General features: G+C 41.7%; 1 protein-coding gene and 1 long non-coding RNA gene across 4 annotated transcripts; one reads left to right on the top strand and one right to left on the bottom strand.

The window, feature by feature from the left end:
* Positions 1-617: 617 nt before the first annotated feature.
* On the bottom strand, positions 618-17,054 carry LOC310840352 (uncharacterized protein). Its single transcript, XM_083730154.1, has 22 exons — positions 17,011-17,054; positions 16,849-16,916; positions 16,625-16,717; positions 15,556-15,683; positions 12,768-12,914; positions 12,230-12,301; positions 10,967-11,134; positions 10,775-10,871; positions 10,061-10,278; positions 8,895-9,048; positions 6,287-6,495; positions 5,673-5,790; positions 4,667-4,872; positions 3,557-3,674; positions 3,048-3,214; positions 2,858-2,958; positions 2,652-2,782; positions 2,474-2,524; positions 2,180-2,363; positions 1,976-2,096; positions 945-1,038; positions 618-763 (listed from the first exon to the last, which is right to left on the bottom strand). The coding sequence occupies exons 1-22, from the start codon at positions 17,037-17,039 to the stop codon at positions 672-674; spliced, it is 2,766 nt and encodes a 921-aa protein (XP_083586280.1). The 5' UTR covers positions 17,040-17,054; the 3' UTR covers positions 618-671.
* Positions 3,899-14,197, top strand: LOC310840727. 3 transcript variants are annotated; one of them, XR_014562051.1, is made up of 5 exons: positions 3,899-4,101; positions 4,851-4,993; positions 7,444-7,480; positions 12,792-12,891; positions 13,739-14,197. It is a non-coding gene; the product is annotated as an uncharacterized lncRNA (long non-coding RNA). The 3 variants fall into 3 exon arrangements; XR_014562050.1 differs by lacking the exon at positions 7,444-7,480; XR_014562049.1 differs by lacking the exons at positions 4,851-4,993; positions 7,444-7,480.
* Positions 17,055-22,443: the final 5,389 nt, after the last annotated feature.

The following is a 22,443-nucleotide window of genomic DNA, read 5'->3' as shown; positions in this document are numbered from 1 at the left end:
ATTAGACATGCTTAAATCTGCCACCAGTGAAGTGCAGACAGGTTAAATCTATTTGTCATCAGCAGAACCTAACTGCATATATATTGCAGCACCAATTGTGGTCTAAGTTATTGATCTTAAGACCAAAGGCATTATTTCGTCCTCTATACACAGCATCTTGTATACCATCTTGCTATAAGGCTGGGGCCTAAAGCTGAGTAGAATTTATTCTTTGCAATGCGGAAGCGATCCAGGTTCAATCAGCATTTCAAGGTAGGTCTACGAAAGGTAGGTTGGAGAACCCTGGATTGCCACAGGCAATCAGCAATACTGATAGATGCACAATTCTATATAAAAAAGTAAACTCTGTATACCGTATTTTTCGCTCTATAAGACGCACCAGACCACAAGACGCACCTAGTTTTTGGAGGAGGAAAACAAGAAAAAAAATATTCTGAATCTCAGAAGCCAGAACAGCAAGAGGGATCGCTGCGCAGTGAAAGCAGCAATCCCTCTTGCTGTTCTGGCTTCTGGGATAGCTGCGCAGCCTGCATTCGCTCCATAAGACGCACACACATCTCCCCTTACTTTTTAGGAGGGAAAAAGTGAGTCTTATAGAGCAAAAAATACGGTATTTATTGAAATTCCCCAAACATACCTTATATATCTGTGTGTCCGACTACTTAATTTGGTCAGGAGTGATTAACCAAGACTGGTCCAGCTACTGCGTAACCGTGGATTTCAGAACGCTGATCTGAAGTATGGCAAGTATAGTCAATTGTTCCTGGAATTAATGGATGCATATTTACCACGAAGTTTGAAAAGAGCTGGTGACCCCCCCCCCAATTCTTTAACAACAACATTGCACTGAAATTATGGGATAAGACAAGTAACCTTACAATATATTAAAAGTTCAGCAGCTGGTTAATGGCCAGCATCTCCCGAGTTTTCGGTGCTGCACCTACCAAGCTTCCTTCCTTGTAAACATTGTCCTTCTGGAAGCCCATTACCAGGCAGATGAAGGCAGGTGCTGACTTTTACGGTACAGTGGAAGTATACCTAGAAGGGGAAGAGAGAAATTAAAGGACCCTTATTTCAGGTGGGTTTAGAAAATTGCAAGAATAAGTCCTACAGCTGAAAATGTTGTACCCAAGTGCTCTCATTCAACAAGCCTTATTTCTATGGAGAGGATCCCTTAATTGAACTTTTTTTTTTTTTTTTAAAAAAAGCTTTATGAAAAGATGCTAGCTTTGTTGTAGTGGGATTTTACATTTTTTGTTTCAAATAGCAATATGCTAAGTGCCAGCATTTAAAAAGTTGCTTAAAAGTGACACACTTCTGACCAGCGCTTGGATGACAACAGTATAGAGCAGTCCTGGGTAACTGTGATGCATCAAAACTCTTTTTGTGTGTGAGAAGGTACTCAATAAAAGCACTGATTAAGCCTAACCAACACAGCCCCCTTTTGCATTCCAAGGCAAGGAGGTAGGGTACCATTAAAACAATTGAGTTCTCTGCATTTGATCTGATGGATTCACAACTTGCACAGGCCAGGTCTACGCCATTCAGAACTTTAAGAGAAAAAGACCTACTCAGACCTCCCATCAGTGTTCACTAGCAAAGAGGGATGATGTCAGATGTTTGTGCTGATACTCTAGGGCTGCTTATTCTGTTTCCCCTGCATGACATCATTTGCACTGGCCCTTCATGTGCCATTTCTGGTTGTACTGAACTTCAGTAGGAGTTTGGCTTAAGCGGCTTTTGCCATATAGAATGGAATCCCAAAGAAACTAAAATTAAGTACTGCTCACTGGGTAACATCATGCACTTCCCACCCAATATATTTTCAAATGCGGGGTGGGACATTTGATTAGGAATGCCACAGCACTTAATTAGTCATGCTCAAGTAAAACTGACAATTGTGAACTGATTGCCTCAACTATGGAAGATGCACAATGAATATTTTCTAGTCCGGTCTGTTTCACTTGGATTGTACCTTTCTCAAAGGAAGAGTCCGCATCTGTATTCTCAGCCTTTTGAAGTGATTGGGATATTTCACTCTGTCACTTTTAGTAACTGGGCTGAAGCTCACAGATCCACTCTCTTTGCTCTCGCATCTGTTTGAGAAGAGACATAAAGAGTCATTAATCCACAAAGCTTGATCATTACGGTTATAGAACAGGTGTTTAGAGCCACTTGCCCATCTTCAATGATGCTCCATTGGGGAATGGCGCCAAACTCTTCAGACCCAGCCATCCAGCAGTTATCCAAGAACAGTTCAACACCAGGAGCTTCGTCTTTTAGTTCAACTTCAAGATAAACAGGTTCCCTTGAGTATTTGAGAGCTACCGAATGTTGCCCATAGGCTTCTGTGAAAGATTCATCTGCCAACAGCAAGAGCAATAAAGGGAAGGAGATCATTATTTTTAAAACAATTTATATATTCAGTTTTAGTTCAAGTATAGCTCTCCTTCTCCCTTTAGGAAAATGTTACCTTTGAACATGCTTGAGATGATATATAGAACTTGCCTTGCTCTTCTAGGGCCTATAGGAGAAGAAAGTATTCAATGATTATTCTCTTACACACACACACACACACACACACACACACACACACACAAATAAATGAAGTTACATACTTCCTGGTTTTTGCATTTTACAAGATTGCTTACCTGCTACATTTGTCCTAGTCATCATTGTGCCATAGCCAGTAGGAAGAGTTCTAGAAGAGGAGGAGGAGCCATAGATCACAGCACTTTGCATGAGCGTTTCTTTGATTGGGTAGTAGCACAAGATAGTCAGCCTGCAACAGAGGGACATTTCTTAGATACTAGAGTAGTGCTGGTTTCATCTTTTTTTTAAAAAAAGTAACTCCTACCTGTAGGCTGGATCTCTTGTGATAGTTGGTGGTCCCTGTGCTGGAAGAGTCTCTTTTTCAAATAATAATTCATTTTCATAAATAAGGTGATCACCTTCAAACTGTTGGGAAAAATATTTCAGGTTCATCATGCTTGGAAAGAACACACTTTTCCCCTTCTGTTCTCCACACCCTTCGCCCAAGGACTAACCCTTAGTGAAGTGCCACAAGTAGAAACATGAAACTGGAAGAAGACTTGTTCCTTTGTAAACTCCTTAGGCCTACAAGTGCTGTCCTTCAGCCTAGTTTTGCCCATGTCAATGGATGGCACAGTCTTCATGAGAGCAGATATGGTTACTGTTCCATTAGGGTAGCACACTAAGAAAAGCCAGATCACAGTAAATCAGATCATAAGAATCATTGAATATTTACAGATAAATTGTAAACAGATAAAAACATTAGCAGGATTATTGTAATAACCTGCACTTTTATGAGAGTATATATTTACAGTACATAATTAATTGAACAAGTTAAATGAATTTGGATCTGCAGAAGATATTAAAAAATAAATTTAGGGAACCGCAGAAAGAGAAGGAAGAAAGTCAAATTTTGGAATGTGAAATGTATAAATAACAAACTTTTTTTAAAAAATAAAACACAATAGATCATAAGACATCTCCCCATTGTTTCAGTGATAAACTGGACTGGAATATAGCTCACCTATGAATTGTGAAGAGTGAAAATTGCATCTAACAGAGAAGATATCCAAAGTCTCCATAGTGCTTGTTTTCTTCAGAAGAAGATCAAACCTGGCTCGAATTCTCTCAAATGACACTTCCTTTAAACATGATAAGAAGTGTATCTATAAGGATAACTTCATTTATATGTTCTAGCATTAGTTCAAAATTAATGTATTTGAGCCATCATCTCATCAACCAAAATAAATTAAAAACCCATATGACTAACTGTGGTGTTTGCCTGTTTGTTTAGAAAATGTCTGTACAGGGGGGAGAAAAAGGGTTAAAATGTAGACCAATAGGAAATCTGGGGGCGGAGCCTACCTGTTTATAAATGGGCTTAGCCCGAGGTTTGAGTTAGTTGCTGGTGGGTAGTTGGTTGGTTTTAGTGGGTTGGTTGGTTGGTTGGGAAAGGCAGTTGGAAAAGCAGTTGGCAGGCAGTTGGAACTAGAGAGACAGTTAGTGCAGTGGGTTCTTGTGTGAGGGGAGGTAGAAGAGATAGAGGCAGGATAAACTAAGACTAAAAAGGTAAGGAGTAACAATGTTTGGAATGCAGTTAAAGTTTGTTTTTGTCTGCAATAAACTACACTTTTCTTTGTTAACTTGAGAACCTGACTGAGACTAAGTGGTTTACCAGGGAGGACCTGGTTGGTGGCAGCGGATTAGTGGTGTACAGGTCAATAGTCCGTGAGACGACCGGGGGCTCTGTACAAATACCACACTAATCAACTAGGATTGCTTTGAAACACAATTACACAATTCTGTGAATACCCCTTTCTCCATACCTAGAACCTGTGCATGGCCCACCCCTGCCATCATCTGAGGCACTGTCCACCCTCCCTGGGCATCCATACTTTGACACACATATCCTTGCAGAAGAAAAGCCTATGGGGAGCCTGTGGACCTTCAGGTGATTTTGGATTACAGCTCCCCATCATCTCTATTAACCCTGCTAGCTGGGGTCTGATAGAACTTGTAACATCTGGAGTTCTGCAGGCCTCCCATCCCTAGGAAATCACATTAGTTATATCACTGCTTTTTTCATCAAGTAAGACAAGGAAGCTTTAGGCACCAAGGCCTTCACGTTGTATACCTCATAAATAATCCCAACAGCAAAGAGAGGCACTTGCAATATTAGATGAGTATCATTTGTAGTAACAAAATACCCATCTGCGAGGGCAGTGGCTTGACTTAGCGGCTTACTGCCTACATATAAGCTCCAGTACTTGTATAGGCCTGCAATCGGAACAGCTAAATACATGTTCTCTTTGTCGCAGTACCCAATGCCTTCTGGTAGTTCTGTAAAGGAAAAAAGAAAGTTGCTAAGTGAATGTTGTTGTTTTTGAAAAAAAGCTGCATGAAAAGATACCATCTCATCAGGCTTCTGACAGAAGTGGCTTAACATTGAAATGCCTAACAGGTAGGGACACCGGAAACCGCTTCTCTGTTGGGTTCTCCATTTGGTTGCAAATATAAAGATTATCAATATCAGGGATGGGTAACCTGGTGTCCTCCAGATGTTGTTGGGACCCCCAACTCCCTTTGGCCCCAGCCAGCATGGCCAATAGAGTTGAAGTCCCTCAACATCTGGAAGGCCACAGATTCCCCACAGTTTATCTGCATACTTGGTCTTTCAACTCATGGTACATAGTCAAATTTGGGGTTGTGCCCTAGATAGGTTACACTAAAAAAAAAAGTGATTAAATTATGTATATAAAAATAAAAATGGAGGAGTCATGGAGTGAGAGAAAAGTAGAAGTAGATTCTTTGTTTCAAATTAGGATTGATGGTGGAACCCAGAGCCTAAAGAAGACTGCTATCATACAGTTTGGGGTTACGTATTGCAAATATTTGCCTCTCCTTTGGATAACGAGACGTCTTTAGGACATGCTATGAGAGTTTTAAAGTCTTAAAAAGCAAAGAAAGAAAATCTATCCAGACAGTTTACTGGCTCATCTACTCAGTTTCACACAGATTTCATTGCTCCCAGTGGTTTATATTTCTAGAGGATACAATAGGAATTGTCTAGCTATCGTGCATGCAACTTAAACAAGCCATTCAGGAGTTATAACTTTGTCAGTTTAGACAAAACAACTTACCAACATCTGCAATTATGCATTCTATGTCGGCAGGGTGGTGGTACAACTTCAGCTGAGGTCCCACATTCAGAGTGTAGTTCACATGAAGGTGATACTTGGTTTCATTTTTGTTCACATACTTTAAGCAAGTTTTGTAAAACCCACGAAGAGAGAGAATTTGACTGCATTAGCCTAATCAGAATGGATTTTCAGGGCAATAGTCACATTATGCCAAAATCACTTTGGAAGGATGACAATAGAAAGATCTCTAGCGCTGCACAGATGTTTTTCTCCCCACCGCCATATTCTAGGTATGAACTTCTCCCACATGTACCTTCATATTAGCTTTCAACACCACTTCCCACCAGTATTTTACCGTAAGATGCTAAAAAGCACAAGATCAAACTTATTGAGGCAAAAGTTTCCCAATACTCTCAATACTTTGAGTGGTCAGTGCAGAGAAACACATGCATATTTGCCAAGATCAAGTTAATTATATGCACATTTGTATGGTTAGAGTTAATGTCTAATTCCGGGATCAAGAAAATACATGCATAAGGAGACTCAAATAGCTTTTGTATCCAACCTACCAGTAGCTCAACCATTATGTGAGATGTTATGCCCAGCTGCCTTACCTCTCTTAAGATGTTGGGATCGTCAAAAGGTACTACCAAGTTAAAGCCTATTGTTCCATTGGGGAAGTGAATGTCAGAGATCTTGTAACCCCTTTGCTGTGCTTCCTTACGGGATAGATGTTCCTCTCCTATTTTAAGTGCTACCAGAATGACATCATGAAGGAAGACTCCCAAGGTTACATCAAAGAGTCGTGTTTCTGGAACAGTGTCTGTGTTAAGACAAAAGCATTTTGTCACTGGGAAGGCATGAATATTGGAACAGTGTTCTTCAGCCTAAGGCACCCAGGTGTTTGTTGGAGATCATGGGAATTTTAGTCCAATAATATCCAAGGACCAAGAATAGTGCATTAGAACACAAAAAATCCTTCCAGTAGCACCTTAGAGACCAACTACCATATTTTTTGCTCTATAAGACGCACCCGACCATAAGACACACCTAGTTTTAGAGGAGAACAAGAAAAGAAATATTCTCTCCCACTCTGCACAGCGCCCCTTCAGGGAAGCGGCAGGAGAAGCGGAGCCCCTTCCATTTCTCCTCCTGCTTTGCTGAAGGGGTGCTGCACAGAGAGGGAAAGCTGCGCAGCGCTTCTCCAGTGAAGCCAGGAGAGCAAGAGGGATCGGTGCGCACCTATCCCTCTTGCTCTCCTGGCTTCAGGGATAGCCACCCGAAGCCTCTGGACCGCAGCGGGAGCGCTCCCGCTGCGCTCCGGAGGCTTCACGTTGCTTTCACTGAAGCCATTGAGCCTGCATACGCTCCATAAGATGCACACACATTTCCCCTTTTTAGGAGGGGAAAAGTGCGTCTTATAGAGCAAAAAATACGGTAAGTTTGTTATTGGTTTGAGCTTTCGTGTGCATGCATACTTCTTCAGATACAGGCACACGAAAGCTCATACCAATAACAAACTTTGCTGGTCTCTAAGGTGCTACTGGAAGGAATTTTTTTATTTTGTTTCGACTATGGCAGACCAACACGGCTACCTACCTGTAACTAGAACATTAGAACACACTTTGTTTCCCGTGGTCTCCACTTTGAAAATAAACTCTCAGGAGAATTTACCACTAGCTTACTCTCATTTAAGAATGTGACGGGGGGCTGGGGAGAGAGAGAGAATTCAAGTTTCTGTAAACTGATCTACATGTTTTTTTGTAACTAGATGATGGAAGTCAACTGGTAGCCACTGGTAATAACTTGTAGGTTTAGTAAGCTCCCAAAAACTTTCCATGCAGAAGAAAGAGTTTTCTTTAAGGATCTATATTCTGCCTAGGGGGTGTGTTCTTGGATGTATTCTGCAAAGGAACCTACAAAATAAACTTGCTTAATAATAATAATAATAATAATAATAATAATAATAATAATTTATTATTTATACCCCGCCCATCTGGCTGGGCCTCCCCAGGTACTCTGGGCGGCTTCCATAAAAACCAAAAATACAGTAAAATATCACACGTTAAAAACTTCCCTGAACAGGGCTGCCTTAAGATGTCTTCTGAATGTCAGGTAGTTGTTTATCGCTTTGACATCTGCTGGAAGGGCGTTCCACAGGGCGGGCGCCACTACCGAGAAGGCCCTCTGCCTGGTTCCCTGTAGCTTTGCTTCTCTCAATGAGGGAACCGCCAAAAGGCCCTCGGCGCTGGACCTCAGCGTCTGGGCAGAATGATGGGGGTGGAGACGCTCCTTTAGGTATACTGGACCGAGGCCGTTTAGGGCTTTAAAGGTCAGCACCAACACTTTGAATTGTGCTCGGAAACATACTGGGAGCCAATGTAGGTCTTTCAAGACCGGTGTTATATGGTCTCGGCGGCCGCTCCCAGTCACCAGTCTAGCTGCCGCATTCTGGATTAGTTGTAGTTTCCGAGTCACCTTCAAAGGTAGCCCCACGTAGAGTGCATTGCAGTAGTCCAAGCGGGAGATAACCAGAGCATGCACCACTCTGGCGAGACAGTCTGCAGGCAGATAGGGTCTCAGCCTACGTACCAGATGGAGCTGGTAAACAGCTGCCCTGGACACAGATTTCACCTGTGCCTCCATGGACAGCTATGAGTCCAAAATGAGTCCCAGGCTGCGCACCTGGTCCTTCAGGGGCACAATTACCCCATTCAGGACCAGGGAATCCTCCACACCTGCCCGCCTCCTGTCCCCCAGAAACAGTACTTCTGTCTTGTCAGGATTCAACCTCAATCTGTTAGCCACCATCCATCCTCCAACCGCCTCCAGACACTCACACAGGACCTTCACTGCCCTCACTGGTTCTGATTTTAAAGAGAGGTAGAGCTAATAAGAAATTGGGATCTTAGTCCCGTCCCTCCAACAAGACCCTTTACTGCAGAACTGTTTTCTTCACCTTTGAGACAAAAAACTACAAGCCATGCATTTACATGCTTCCACATACCATCTTTGAGTCAATATTAGGACCCAGGACTAGGGGATTAAATCCCAGATGGTGAATTAAGATTTTATATATATGAAGAAATCCAGCAGAGGAACTAATGAAAGTACATTCATCTATTAATAAAAATAAATAAATCAAAACACTTTATCAGTAAGGCACAGCTTTGTACAACGACCCATATAACTGAAAATTAGATGCATCTTAGCCCCACTTACTATTGACTACTCTTGGTATTCTAGGCATGAAGGGTGTGGTGATTTGCTTAATCACAGTGTACTTGGTCAAGTGCCAATCTGTATCTGTCCAGGTATGCTCCAATAATAAGTCAATGCTATATACTGCCCCATAGACACCATTGGATACAGTGCTCTACAAGAGGGAAAAAAGTGTTAAGGAAAGTAGATTCATGTACACCAGGCATGGCCAAACTTGACCCTCCAGTTGATTTGGGACTACAACTCCCATCATCCCTAGCTAACAGGACCAGTGGTCAGGGATGATGGGAATTGTAGTCCCAAATCATCTGGAGGGCCAAGTTTGGCCATGCCTGATTTAGACGAACAGCAGTGAAAACCACCTGTACAGTTAAGTAGTTATATGCCCCTGAACTCAAAACATACAGGGTTTGTATCTTCCCACATTCTATTCTGCAGTGCTTAAATGCATCTATCATTGTCCCGAATAACAGAAGTTTAACACTTTATATTTATTGACTTCAAAGCTTGCCCCATCTAGAGGGTTCTGGATAGATTGACACAGTACATGATACTGTCAAAAGCTATTCTGAATAGAAATACATCACACTACTTTCTGAAGGCAGGCTCAGAAAACTGTAGAGGAAGGGCACTCCAGAGTTAAAGATAAGCCATCAAGAATGTCTTTATAAAAATCTGATTTGGTGTATAGATATATTTCGAGGACTCATGTCAGCCTTATTGATTTCTCAGGTATGATGATTTCAACCATCTAAGGCTTCATAACACTTCAATGGCAATATGAAGTCAACATGAACACACTAATCTTTCTGTCGCAAGGTTTTAGTGACCTCATTCCTTCAGAGACCCAAAAGGCAGGTCACAGTGTTGTACATAAGCAGAAGTTTCATGGGGCGAGTTTATACTGTTTTCTAGTTTGTAAAACCATATCATGAGGCCTCAGAGTTCACCTACATAAGCAGAACAAGTCAGGAGACAGCCCTACCCTATGCCAGCTGGGTTGATTGCAATATCTATATGCAAAGGAAATAAGTAGTTGGGTTTTGCTTTGCTGCAGTGCTGATCTAACAGCTGACTGAATTAATGGAAACTTACATTGCATTTTTTTTTGTATACCAACTTGAGCCTGCTTCCATATTGTTTGATTTTATAAAAATCACATTTACCTTTAACCTGCCCCCAGACGCTCCAATTGGGATAGTCGTTACAATGTGTGTGTGGTTACGATCCAGCGTATAACCGAAACGTTCAGGATTCTCTATTCTTTGCCCATCAACTGCCATTGATATATTATGGGATGTAAAGGTGGGTTCTTGAAGGACCAATCGGGGGATCATACTTGGCACAGTCCATATTATGGCAACATCCGTAAAGCTGGTACCATCTGCCGATTAGTAAGACTCAGATCAGTGCTTGACAAAAAACAGGCAAGATCACCAGGAGGTAACATTTAAATGTTTGTGAATCACCTTGCAACACCACCCATGCACAAGCTGACCAAATCTTATTTTAAGACCTAGTACTAATACATGCATTTTTAATTATTTTTTTACAGACACAGTAGGCATACAACTCAAGTTGCTGAAGGCCCTGACTTGTATTAACATTCATGTAACAGTTTCCCAGAAAACTGGCTTTCTGCCAGGTAGATACATACATAGCAACATGAGGAATGTAGTAGTTTCACTAGAATACCAAGAAGAAAGATCAGACAAAAAGGCTGCTTTAATATCAATAGATGCAGAAAAGGCATTTGACCAGGTGTCGTGGGACTTCATGAAAAGGGTCATAAAGGAAACAGTTTCCCAGAAAGGATCAGGTCACATTGGATTGTAGGAATGAACTATGCTTTTTTAGGGTAAGAGAAGGGAGGTACTCACCAACTGGGCATGACACTGTGGTGTCAATCAACAGAAGCAGCCACCTTTGTCTGTACATGGAAGTGGAGCTGATTGTGCTCATAGTGACCCCATTAGCCTATTGAAAAAACATTTGGTAAAGTTTTATTAGTCCAGCTGGAATATGAGACCTATCTGAGCAATACCATCTTCTTCATAGTAGGATTAACTCACCACTGAAAGTTCTGTTTCATTTGTGGAGTAGGGAGACCGGAGGAACACTCTTGACAGCGTATTATTGAAACTGTAGCCAAGCTTGTCAGCGTCACTCACCAATGTTTTCTTTCTCCCCGAAGGAGAATAGAATATCAGCTGCCATATCTGATACAGAACTTTTCGTGCCTAAAAAAAAGGGGGGGGAGAGCAGGAAGCGTATTAGGCTGATAAGCAATTTCAAGCGGCTTAAGCTTCAGAACAAAAATGAGCCATTTTTCAATTTCATTACAAGCTTTTAAAGAATGTTATGCAAGGTCTAGACTTCAGTACAAATCTTCAACCAGCCACAAAATCCACCGGCATTCATGAGCTAGATATATTCCAGAGGAATGCCCAACTATTTCTGTATTAGTAAAGTGTGATGGGTACTTTTTTGTCGGGGGTTTGAAGTGCCGTAGATTTTTTGTAAGCTAGGAACATAAAAGGGGGGCTGCTATCTAGTTATGGCTACAGATCCACCATGCAGAATGGAGATATTCCTCTCAGTGGGCACTTTGAGGTTTGGAGAAACTATGCCATGACCAGAATTGATGTGATTTGTCGTAGCAGACAAAATACTAGATGTTGCCCAGTGAGACTTGGGTTTGAATACCTGCTACCTCACTAGGTGACTTTGAACCAGTAATTCGATCTCAGTCTAACTTACCTTATGGTTGTGAGGACGATGTTTTAACACCTCCCCTTCCCTTTTTAATAAATTAAAAAATCCAAAACCACTACTTCAAGTTCCTTTGGTGGACCACAAATAATGACTGCACTTGGCTCTGCATTCCATTATACAGTGGTACCTCGGGTTAAGTACTTAATTCGTTCCGGAGGTCCGTTCTTAACCTGAAACTGTTCTTAACCTGAGGTACCACTTTAGCTAATGGGGCCTCCCGCTGCCGCTGCACGATTTCTGTTCTCATCCTGAAGCAAAGTTCTTAACCCGAGGTACTATTTCTGGGTTAGCGGAGTCTGTAACCTGAAGCATATGTAACCTGAAGCGTATGTAACCCGAGGTACCACTGTAGTATACACATAGGATGGGCAGCTTATTACAAACAATTTCTTTCAGAGGGAGAAAGGGACAGAGAGATTTCAACTGATATTTCATTGGATTTAAATTTATTTTTTTCTGTTTTTGAATTGACATAATTCAACTCTAGAGTGTTTCTTACCATGAAAGGTAGGTAATAAAACTTACAAAAACCAGCATATCATATACTTCCCCCCTCTTACCTCAGGCAATGCAGACATCCATTCTGCAGTTTCATAATCTGAAATCACAGGGACATCGGTCTTCACTGATACCTTGAAACGAGATTATACTTATTTATAGAATGTGCAACAGGTTATGAGGTCCAAATTTGTTCAGTTCCCTCCTACCAGTTTCCTTATTTTACAGAACTTAAGTTTCCAATGTTTTTATTTGTTGTGTAAAGGAGGAAGGCTGCTCACATCCTGCACATGGTAGGATCATTGGTAGCACAACTCATTCTCATATATATATATATATATATATATATACACATATATAAAATTTTTAAATTAGATTTTACAATCTAATATTCAACACATTTATCATATAAAAGAGAAAATAAAAGAAAATTTTCCCCCACCCTATGACTTCCTTCAACTTCCCTTTCTGCTTCTTTAAATGTTTGCTACTTCTGCTTAATTTTTGTCTTATTTTGATAATCTTTTAGCTAAATGCTCTTATATTCTTATCATTTTTATACCAACTCATTCTTAGGAAGCATATCGAACCATTTCTTACCTCCATGTAATTCTCTTCACACAGAATTTCCCTTGGAGCCCATGTGGGGTAGGAGCAGCGCATAGGGTGTTGGTAGGTTGTAGCTGCTCTCAGGTCTTGGAATAATGACACTCTGATGTTTAAAGTAAGAGAGAACTTTTCATCCATCTGCAATAATTTGAGATATTGGTTTGGGAAGAAAACACTGAATTTAGTGATAGAGATGCATCCCCCCCCACACCAAAGTGCTTAATAAAGCCAGAGTGATGATCTATACAAGTTTGCTGCATTTACTATCAGTTGTGTCATTGTAGTTTACATCTTCAAGGAGGAGATAATATCTGAGGAGAACACTGAGCTTCTGTAGATTTTGTCACTGAGCATCACCTGGAGCAGATTCTTCTTCTGCTGTTCTCTTCCAAAACCCAACTCAGTGCTTTTCACAGAGAATCTGACATAACTGGTTCCTTAAAATAACTTAATTTAATGCTTGCATACATTATCCCAGAGTTGTTTTCTCATTGCCTCCACATCTATGGCCTTTCATTACGATATTTTTTAAATGTCTGACATTTTATTGTCTTTTTAATGTTTTGTTGGAAGCCGCCCAGGGTGGCTGGGGAAACCCAGTCTGATGGGCAGGGTATTAATAAATTATTATTATTATTAATAATAATAATAGTCCCAGCTTCCCCCATCACACATTTCTCTTGACAGTCAAAACACAAATGTGTGTGGGTTAGCATGCTTGGACAGCAGAACACCTACAACAAATAGTTCCTGTTACAAAATCCTGAAGTATGGAGTGTTCCTATTCAGTATTCCAGCACATCATTGATGGCTCTTTTCCTGGATACGCTATTTCATATCTCTCTTCACACTTCTCCCTTTTCAAAATTATATGTTTGCTGAGCTTACTTAGTCCTCATGGTTTGGGGGTACCCCTCTTTAGGTTTATTTTGCCTGATTTATTTATTTATTTTCATTTTCAGCTGATTTCCCCCACCTGTTTGAATGGCGCCATTTGGACAACATCGGGCCCAGCACTAAATTGTATGAAAAGAAGAATGATTTATTCTGTTTTTCTGCACATGCAACTTCAAAATTACCATCTGGATTTATCTATAGGAAGTGTGGAGGACTGGGGTCCACAAAGATGGCAATCAGGTTTTCACTCAGTACTAGTTGCTTCCCTGGGACTCCTGCCTATTAATGACATTTGTCATTGTGTGATCCAAAACTGGGTGGCTTCCGGATAAAAATTTTTTGAGCAACTGCATGGAGATTATAAAGCAGCGCTGTCATGTGGCTGTTATCCTGCACATTCCACAGTAGTTTTCTGTCACCTTTCTTGCCTCAATAAACTAAAACTGAAATTTTATCATTTTTTGCATGGGGGAGCAGATTTGTTTTGCAAGAGCACCATTGCTAATTTATTGCAAGGTATCCGCTTTCTTAGGGACGCAGGTGGCGCTGTGGGTTAAAGCCTCAGCGCCTAGGGCTTGCCGATCGAAAGGTCGGCGGTTCGAATCCCTGAGGCGGAGTGCGCTCCCGCTGCTCGGTCCCAGCGCCTGCCAACCTAGCAGTTCGAAAGCACCTCCGGGTGCAAGTAGATAAATAGGGACCGCTTACCAGCGGGAAGGTAAACGGCGTTTCCGTGTGCGGCTCTGGCTCGCCAGAGCAGCGATGTCACGCTGGCCACGTGACCCGGAAGTGTCTCCGGACAGCGCTGGCCCCTGGCCTCTTAAGTGAGATGGGCGCACAACCCCAGAGTCTGTCAAGACTGGCCCGTACGGGCAGGGGTACCTTTACCTTTACCTTTATCCGCTTTCTTTGCAATGGGATACGATGTTGCACTCCTGATGAGGCTGCATTTTAATATTTTAATGCTTCAATATTTTAATGTTGTATTTTATTCTTGTTTTTAAGTTGTATTCATTCAACTTGTTTTTATTATTGGTTGTTAGCTGCCCTGAGCCCGGCCTTGGCTGGGGAGGGTGGGGTATAAATAAAAAGTTGTTGTTGTTGTTGTTGTTGTTGTTGTTGTTGTTGTTGTTGTTGTTGTTTTTATTATTATTATCAGTATCTGCTCAAATGTGAGAGGTCTTTGCAAATGTTTGGAAGCCTGGAAGTGCATCTGGTGTTTTTTAGCATAATACGTACACAGAGGGCAGGCAAAAAGGAGGAAAAAAGCACAGGTGGTCTACCCATTACTTAGTAACTGCAAACTTTGGGGGGATTCAAGCACACACTGGAAATTTAGGTTTGTGCAATTAAATTGCATTGGACTAGAGTGTTCTGTAACTCTAGTGCAGCAAAAAAAAGTGGGTTTTTTGAAGTCAGGAAGGGACATAGGAATGCATTGAAGAATGTCAGATGACTAACAGGAAGAACACTCCACAGGCAAATCAGGATGAATGCACTGCTGAATTATGTCTAAGCTACATGTAAACTTTGTTCAAATCAATCAAGATAAATGCTCAGTGTTCATCCAGAAGGTCCCCAGTTGGGTAAGGGGAAATCCAGCATCTCTGGAAAATCAAATCCAGCCTCTGCTTCCCATCCTCCTTTGAGCTAGGGATTCTAGCATTGCAAGACTCGTAAGCAGCTACCTCAATGTAAAACCAAAGATTAGACTGAATGAGGGGAGCTTTCCAAGTCAGGAGTCCCTGCCACAATTCTCAGAAGTTTCACAGATCAAATCTTTTGTTTCATTCTGGTAGGGGGCACTGAACAGTAATACTGCACATTAACCTTTCCTGCACTGCTGATACTGAGAGTATAGAATCAGAGCATGAGTTGGCCTCACCTCATTTATAACATGACAGCCAAGAAAAGAAGCCCGGAATATGGTATTACCCCACACATCATTTGACAGGACATAGCCACAGCGAGCTTCTAGCTCCTCGTCAAGCAGAACCAAGACACCAGAGGGATCTAGAGACACACAGAACAGAGTGTTAGCTGCTAGTTTATTCTGGTCAAACATGCCATCACAATTAAGAATGTACTACCATCTTTAGAGACTTTCAGTGGAGTTTGGAGCCAGTTGTTTATTCCAACAACATATTTAATTGCTAAGAATAGCCTTCAAATGGCACATGTCCTCTGGGTTGTGTGTGTGTGTTTTTAAAAAGAAGGTATTGCTTTATGACACATTATAATTTCAATTTAGCATACTTTTGTCATTGCAAGGCTTGAATAAGCAGGTTTTGGAAAAGGGATTATGAATCCATCCATCTCGCTTTCAAGGAAAACTAAGTGATGAAGATGGACACTAACAAACTTGATTAACAGACACACCCATCCTTTAAACATTTGCTCAAGTGTCACTTTAATGCAACTGAAGGGTTTTTAGTTTTCAGTTCAGTCTTCCTACCCACAGTAGGAACAGTTATTCACAATCAAGATCACCCAGGAACCCAACTTGGCCATTAAACATTTCCCCTTCAGAAACTCATTACTTCATGGCTTCCCCCAGTATTTTATTACATCTCTGTCTGCAAGAAACTCAAGGAATACATGTAAACATAGATGGTAAATGAACTTTTCAGGTTAGAGCTACTGAATTTTCCCTGAGAAAAACCTATGTCCTCTTGTAAACAGCTTAACTGGGTCACACTTGCTTTCAAGTAAGCCCCATTGATAGAATCTAGGGTTTCCCAAGCTTGAGCCCCCAGCTGTTTTTGGACTACAAATCCCATCATCCCTGACCTCTGGTCCTTCTATCTAGGGATGATGGGAGTTGTAGTCCAAAAACCAAGTTTGGGAATCCCTGATATAATTGAATGATACTCCCAAAGGAACTTGTACACATAGGAGTAAGGCTGCAAGCATGAAGTGATACTCTCTATCTTTCCCCATAGATTACAGCTCACCAATTATTTCTACTGTGAAGAATTTGTCCTGAAGAAAGGACTTATGCAGCTTCACCCAAAACATACTGGAGGAACAGGTGCTTTCTATAAAACCTAAAAGAGATTAAAGGTTTTACAGTTACAATAATAATATAGTAATCACACAACGCGAAGATACACAATTTTTAGAGTTCCCCTAGAGCCATGGTTAACAGGGCAGGAAGCAATTGAGTCTTTTCTCCAACCTGGAGGAGTAAATGCTGGTCCATTCCTCCCTACTCCAGACTGGAACCAGAGAAACAGCAGTAATATTCTATAAACGAGAGACAGAGAGAAATTAACCATGTAAATAATCAGACAAAACTGAGTAAGTGTGAGAGGAGGAGCCCTCTCTCAAAGCACTTTACCTGCAAAGCAGTTTTTCTGCAGTCTTCATGTTTCCAAAGGAATGTAGTCCAAGTTCATCCAGTTATTTTTACAGGATAGCTCCTCAATGACACAACACAAACCACAAACAAAACAGACACATTCTAAATGGTGGAATCTGATTGGGTCCCCTTTATAAAGAAAAACTGTCCCACAATTTCACTAAATTAGGGGCAGGTGCTCCAGCAGCAATTGTTAATCACCAGAAGGGATGATGTTGATCTGTATGCAACCCCATGGGAGCCTTTTGGAGCAAAACCTGGGACCTAAAATCAATTGAACTCAATGAGATTTACTTTTGAGTAAATCTATTTAAGATCTGGGATGATTATTGGGGCTGCCTCACTCCCGTGATTCCAATAGCTGCCCCTAACATTTTCCCGTCCTTGCCACAGAAAAAGCCACCTGCTAAGTCCCCATTGTTAAAGGTACAGGACAAAATATTTTGGGCTAGTGCAGTGGTGGCTAAACTCAGCCCTCCAGATGTTTTGGGACTACAATTCCCATCATCCCTGACCACTGGTTCTGTTAGCTAGGGATGATGGGAGTTGTAGTCCCAAAAACATCTGGAGGGCCGAGTTTGGCCGCCACTGGGCTAGTGTATGGCTGGTTTCAGATGATCGGCAGTTTAAAAGCTAATCATTCTTCAGAGTAGTGGTCAGCTGCAGCCTCCAGCCATGTGGCTTATCCTAACTTTGCCATTTCCCTGTGCTATCACATTTCTGAGTTGTTAATAGGATTTGCCTCCCAATAAACACACGAAGCTGCAAACTGCAGTCTTAACCAGCCTGACTGCTTCATATTTACTCTGAAGTAAGTCCAACCCATTTCAACTGAACTTGTTGCCACCTGTCCTGCATAGTACAGAATTGTTCCGTGTTTCAATGTAAAATGTGGCGTCCTGTACTATTGATAGTTTTGTCCTGTATTTCAGGTCTTCTCTCTCTCCCATGTTAGAGATCCTCTCCAAATGCATGTTTTCGAAAGGGTGTTTGAAAGGTCATGTATTTAAGCCAAGCACAGACAGATTTACAAATTCGTGTCTCTGTGTGTGTCAATTTCCAGAGGAGCCATCCTGTTAGGCTGCAATAAAATGTAATGGATTGCTTTGAAGACAATTTAGCACTAGATTTATTTATTTTTTAAAACACCCCCTGCAACCTCCCCACTCTGTCCTGTATTTTGCCAGAACAAAGGTGGCAACCCTACTCCCAGGTAAACATGCATAGGATTGCAGTTTTATTTGGAAGTAAATGAAATGAACCTTAATTCTGCATTCTTCAGTTCCCACTGCAATGTTGCATTACTAAGCATACCTGCCAGGAGTAGCGGCTACTCCTGTTGAAGCCGAAAACTTTCCTTCTCAGTACGCATGTTTTGATCTGGGATATTTATGGGTACCTTTTTGCCACCCGGATCTTCCTTGTGCAATTTTATTTCCCTCTGAACTGGCTGTATTATTTCAAATGCTAACGTGTTGCAATGAGGTGCTTCAGGACCTTTGCCCTAATGTAGCATTATGCTATTTATAGGCCTGTGTTTGCAGAGAGGAAAAGGTACAAATAAATGAAGCTATATAATTACATTTTTTTTTAAAAAAATACAACAACACCAAAACCACTTGGTGCTGGTTTTTTAAAAAAACTTTCATGTTTGTGATCACTTTCCTAAACAATAGAACTTTGTGTTTTCCCCCTGTATGAGAATTTAAAACATCTGGGTTTCTTTCTCTTTTTTGCAATATGAAATAGTAGTTATTTCATTCTTTTCTTTTCTTTTTTTTAGAAAAGCTGGCCTGTTCTAACTAAATACCAGTCCTGTGTCCATAATGAGTTACTATTAATATGTGGGAAAGGCAATTGTCCAAAGCCAGTGTAATGTCAAATAACTGGCAGAAGTATGCATTTTATTGCCTAAAAGTGACAAATAAAAACGTCAGGATTACAAAAACAATATTTGTTGGATGAGTAATGGTCCGTATAGATGTTCCCTGCAGTCATTTGAACCAGCTAGAATAACCTTGTGGTTAAAGCTAAGATCTTCTACAAAACTTTGGTTATTTGAATCCTGGAGGTTGTGTGAATACAAAGTAAGTACTGTATGGCAGATGGCTGTGTGATCACATGTTGGCTCCGGCGTTGAAACTCTGCTCGTTTTTATGAGTTTCATGAATGCTTGTGGGAAAATCTCTTAGGCAATGGGTTCAAATCCGAGCTGTGGGGACGGCACGCTCCGCAAATGTATCATTGTAAATTCACACTTACAGTGCAATTCTATCAGGGTCTACTCAGAATTAAGCCCTGGCATCTTCTGTGGGGCTTACTCCCGGGTAAGTGTGAGGAGGAGCACAGCTGTAGAGTGAGCAAAGGCAGTCAGGGATCCTGTGTGTTTAATAATTGAGGGAATTTTAACAGGTGGAGTTTGTCAGAGACCATGAGTGAAAGACAGCTATTGTGCTCATGTCTGCTTGTGGCCTTCTCATTGGCTTCTGGATAGCTCCTGTGAGGAAAAAAATAAATGGTGGACTAGATATGCCTTAGGGACGTGGGTGGCTCTGTGGGTTAAACCACTGAGCCTAGGACTTGCTGATCAAAAGGTCAGCAGTTCGAATCCCCATGACGGGGTGAGCTTCCATTGCTTGGTCCCTGCTCCTGCCAACCTAGCAGTTTGGAAGCATGTCAAAGTGCAAGTAGATAAATAGGTACCGCTCCAGCGGGAAGGTAAATGGCATTTCTGTGCGCTGCTCTGGTTCTCCAGAAGCGGCTTAGTCATGCTGGCCACATGACCCGGAAGCTGTACGCTGGCTCCCTCGGCCAATAAAGTGAGATGAGCGCCGCAACCCCAGAGTCGGTCACGACTGGACCTAATGGCCAGGGGTCTCTTTATCTTTTTTAGATATGCTTTTGGGCCTCAATGAAATTCCCCTTCCCATATGATAACAATTAAAAGTACAGAAGCCCTCTTTTGCCTCTACTCAGCCTATGTGTGAGAAAGCGCTTGCATGGCAGCAGGCAGAGGAATGCTACACTTTTTACTGTCTACCTTCCAAGCTGCTGTAAAGTGAGAGTAACACAACACTGACACCCTATCATTTCCCACCGTTTCCCACAAATGCAGCTCATTCACCCTCAGACTGCACTGTGGTTTATCTCCACGGGATGTCTCCCTTCTCCACATTTGAGGCAAGCAATTTTCTCTCACATGTTCACCTTCTTGTCATAACTGAAGACAAGTGAGTCTCGGTTTAAATAAACCTGAACTTGGAAGAATGCAAGTCAGGGTTATCTTTCGAACGGAGGTAAGTTTTTAAAGCAACATGAGGGTGAAACTCGCCTTAATTCATGGAATGTTCAGGCTTAAGGTTAGGATAATAATGTACCAGAGACAGACATTCTGACCTGTTTAAGAGTGACTCTTGGGAAACATTCAGCAGGTTAGGGTGAGTGGGTTATTTTTCTTGGCCTTTCTTTAGCGCTGAGCTATCTTTTCTTTCTTTCTTTTGGGGTGAGGTGAGACCTGAATACATGCAGCTTAAAGTTTGAAAAACTTTGCACTGAAACTTTGAAAAAAAAGTGAAAATGAAACAAAAAATGTGTTGCGATACATTCATTCAAGGCACAAAGCTTGTTCCTGTGCTGTGTGTTCCTTCAAACTGGAAACAAATCCCGCTGCATTTTGGGGGCTTACTCTCCAAGTAAGTGTGTGCTTTAATGCGATACATTTTCTGTTGGCAATTACTGGTGTCCTATGCGTGAAGGAGGCTGTGAATTTGTATGCAGTTGAAATTTGTGTACGGTTTTGGTTTTAGCCGAGGGTGAGGTGTTTGAGAGAAACAGTGTGAGAGGGAATATAAAGCTGTTGCCATTGCACAACCCACGATTACATTGTTATTGCAGAGAAAAGCACACACATATTTACATTATGCCAAAAATATCCACAACAGTTTAAATGATTTTTAAAAATGCATAATATCCACAACAGCAAAGTCCACTAACACAATGCAACGCAAACACATTAAGGCAGGCAGTTAGAATGATCACCTGTACAGTCTAATAGTGTGTTATTTCACAATTCTTAATTAATTGGCTCCCAGTACGTTTCCGAGCACAATTCAAAGTGTTGGTGCTGACCTTTAAAGCCCTAAACGGCCTCAGTCCAGTAGACCTGAAGGAGCGTCTCCACCCACATTGCTCAGCCTGGACACAGAGGGCCAGCTCCGAGGGCCTTCTGGCGGTTCCCTCACTGCGAGAAGCCAAGTTACAGGGAACAAGGCAAAAGGCCTTCTAGGTAGTGGTGCCCGCCCTTTGGAATGCCCTCCCATCAAATGTCAAGGAAATAAACAACTATCTGACTTTTGGAAGACATCGTTCTGGAGGTCCGTTCTTAACCTGAAACTGTTCTTAACCTGAGGTACCACTTTAGCTAATGGGGCCTCCCTCTGCTGCCGCAGTCACACGATTTCTGTTCTCAACCTGAAGCAAAGTTCTTAACCTGAGGTACTATTTCTGGGTTAGCAGAGTCTGTAACCTGAAGCGTCTGTAACCCGAGGTATCACTGTAGTTCATCCATGTTCTCATTTGCATCATAGGGGAATAGCTCTACGAGTGCTTCTGGTCAGTTCAAGAAATCTCAAGTTTGTTCAGTTTTGCTCCCTCCCCCTCAAAAAAGTGTTATGCAATTAATCAAGGGAATATTCCACACGGCTGGCAGGTATTTCATTCTCAGCCTGGAAGTGTGGCAATGAAAGTGGCGAAAATGGGAAGAAGAGTCAGTATGTGAACATGCATGCTGTCAATCATACATACTTAGTTTGCTGAGTTCACAATGCATGGAGTTCATTGGTTATTTTTCACTGCCACCTAATATTTTCCAGTGGGGATCTGATAACTATATCTGACCACACTTACATACCCTTCAACATTTATCTGATGAAAATAGGTACATCCTACTCCATAACAACAACAACAACAACAACAACAACAACAACAACTTTATTATCTATACCCATCCATCAGGGGTGCCAACTTGAATAAAATATTGTGGGGGACCAGGTAAGTCCCGCCCTGCATAATCGATCACATGATGCAGTGCACACACATCATGGGAATGTCCATCAACTTGGGGGGGCAGCCCCCTCAAATATTTCATTATGGGGGCTAAAGCTCCACAGCCCCTAGGTGTTAGCTCCTATGCCACCCAACTGACAGGGTGGCCCCACCCACTCTGAGTGGCTTTCAACATATATAAAAACATAATAAAACTATATAGGGCTGCCTTCAGATGTCTTCTAGTGTGGTGTGGTGGTTAAGAGCGTTAGACTCGTAATCTGGGGAACCGGGTTTGCGTCTCCGCTCCTCCACATGCAGCTGCTGGGTGACCTTGGGCTAGTCACACTTCTCTGAAGTCACACTTCT

Source organism: Podarcis gaigeae (assembly GCF_964106915.1).
Source record: "Podarcis gaigeae genome assembly, chromosome: 3".
NCBI classification, from domain to species: Eukaryota; Metazoa; Chordata; class Lepidosauria; order Squamata; family Lacertidae; genus Podarcis; species Podarcis gaigeae.
Note: the sequence above shows the minus strand (reverse complement) of the source record. Positions and strands in the feature narration are given on the sequence as shown.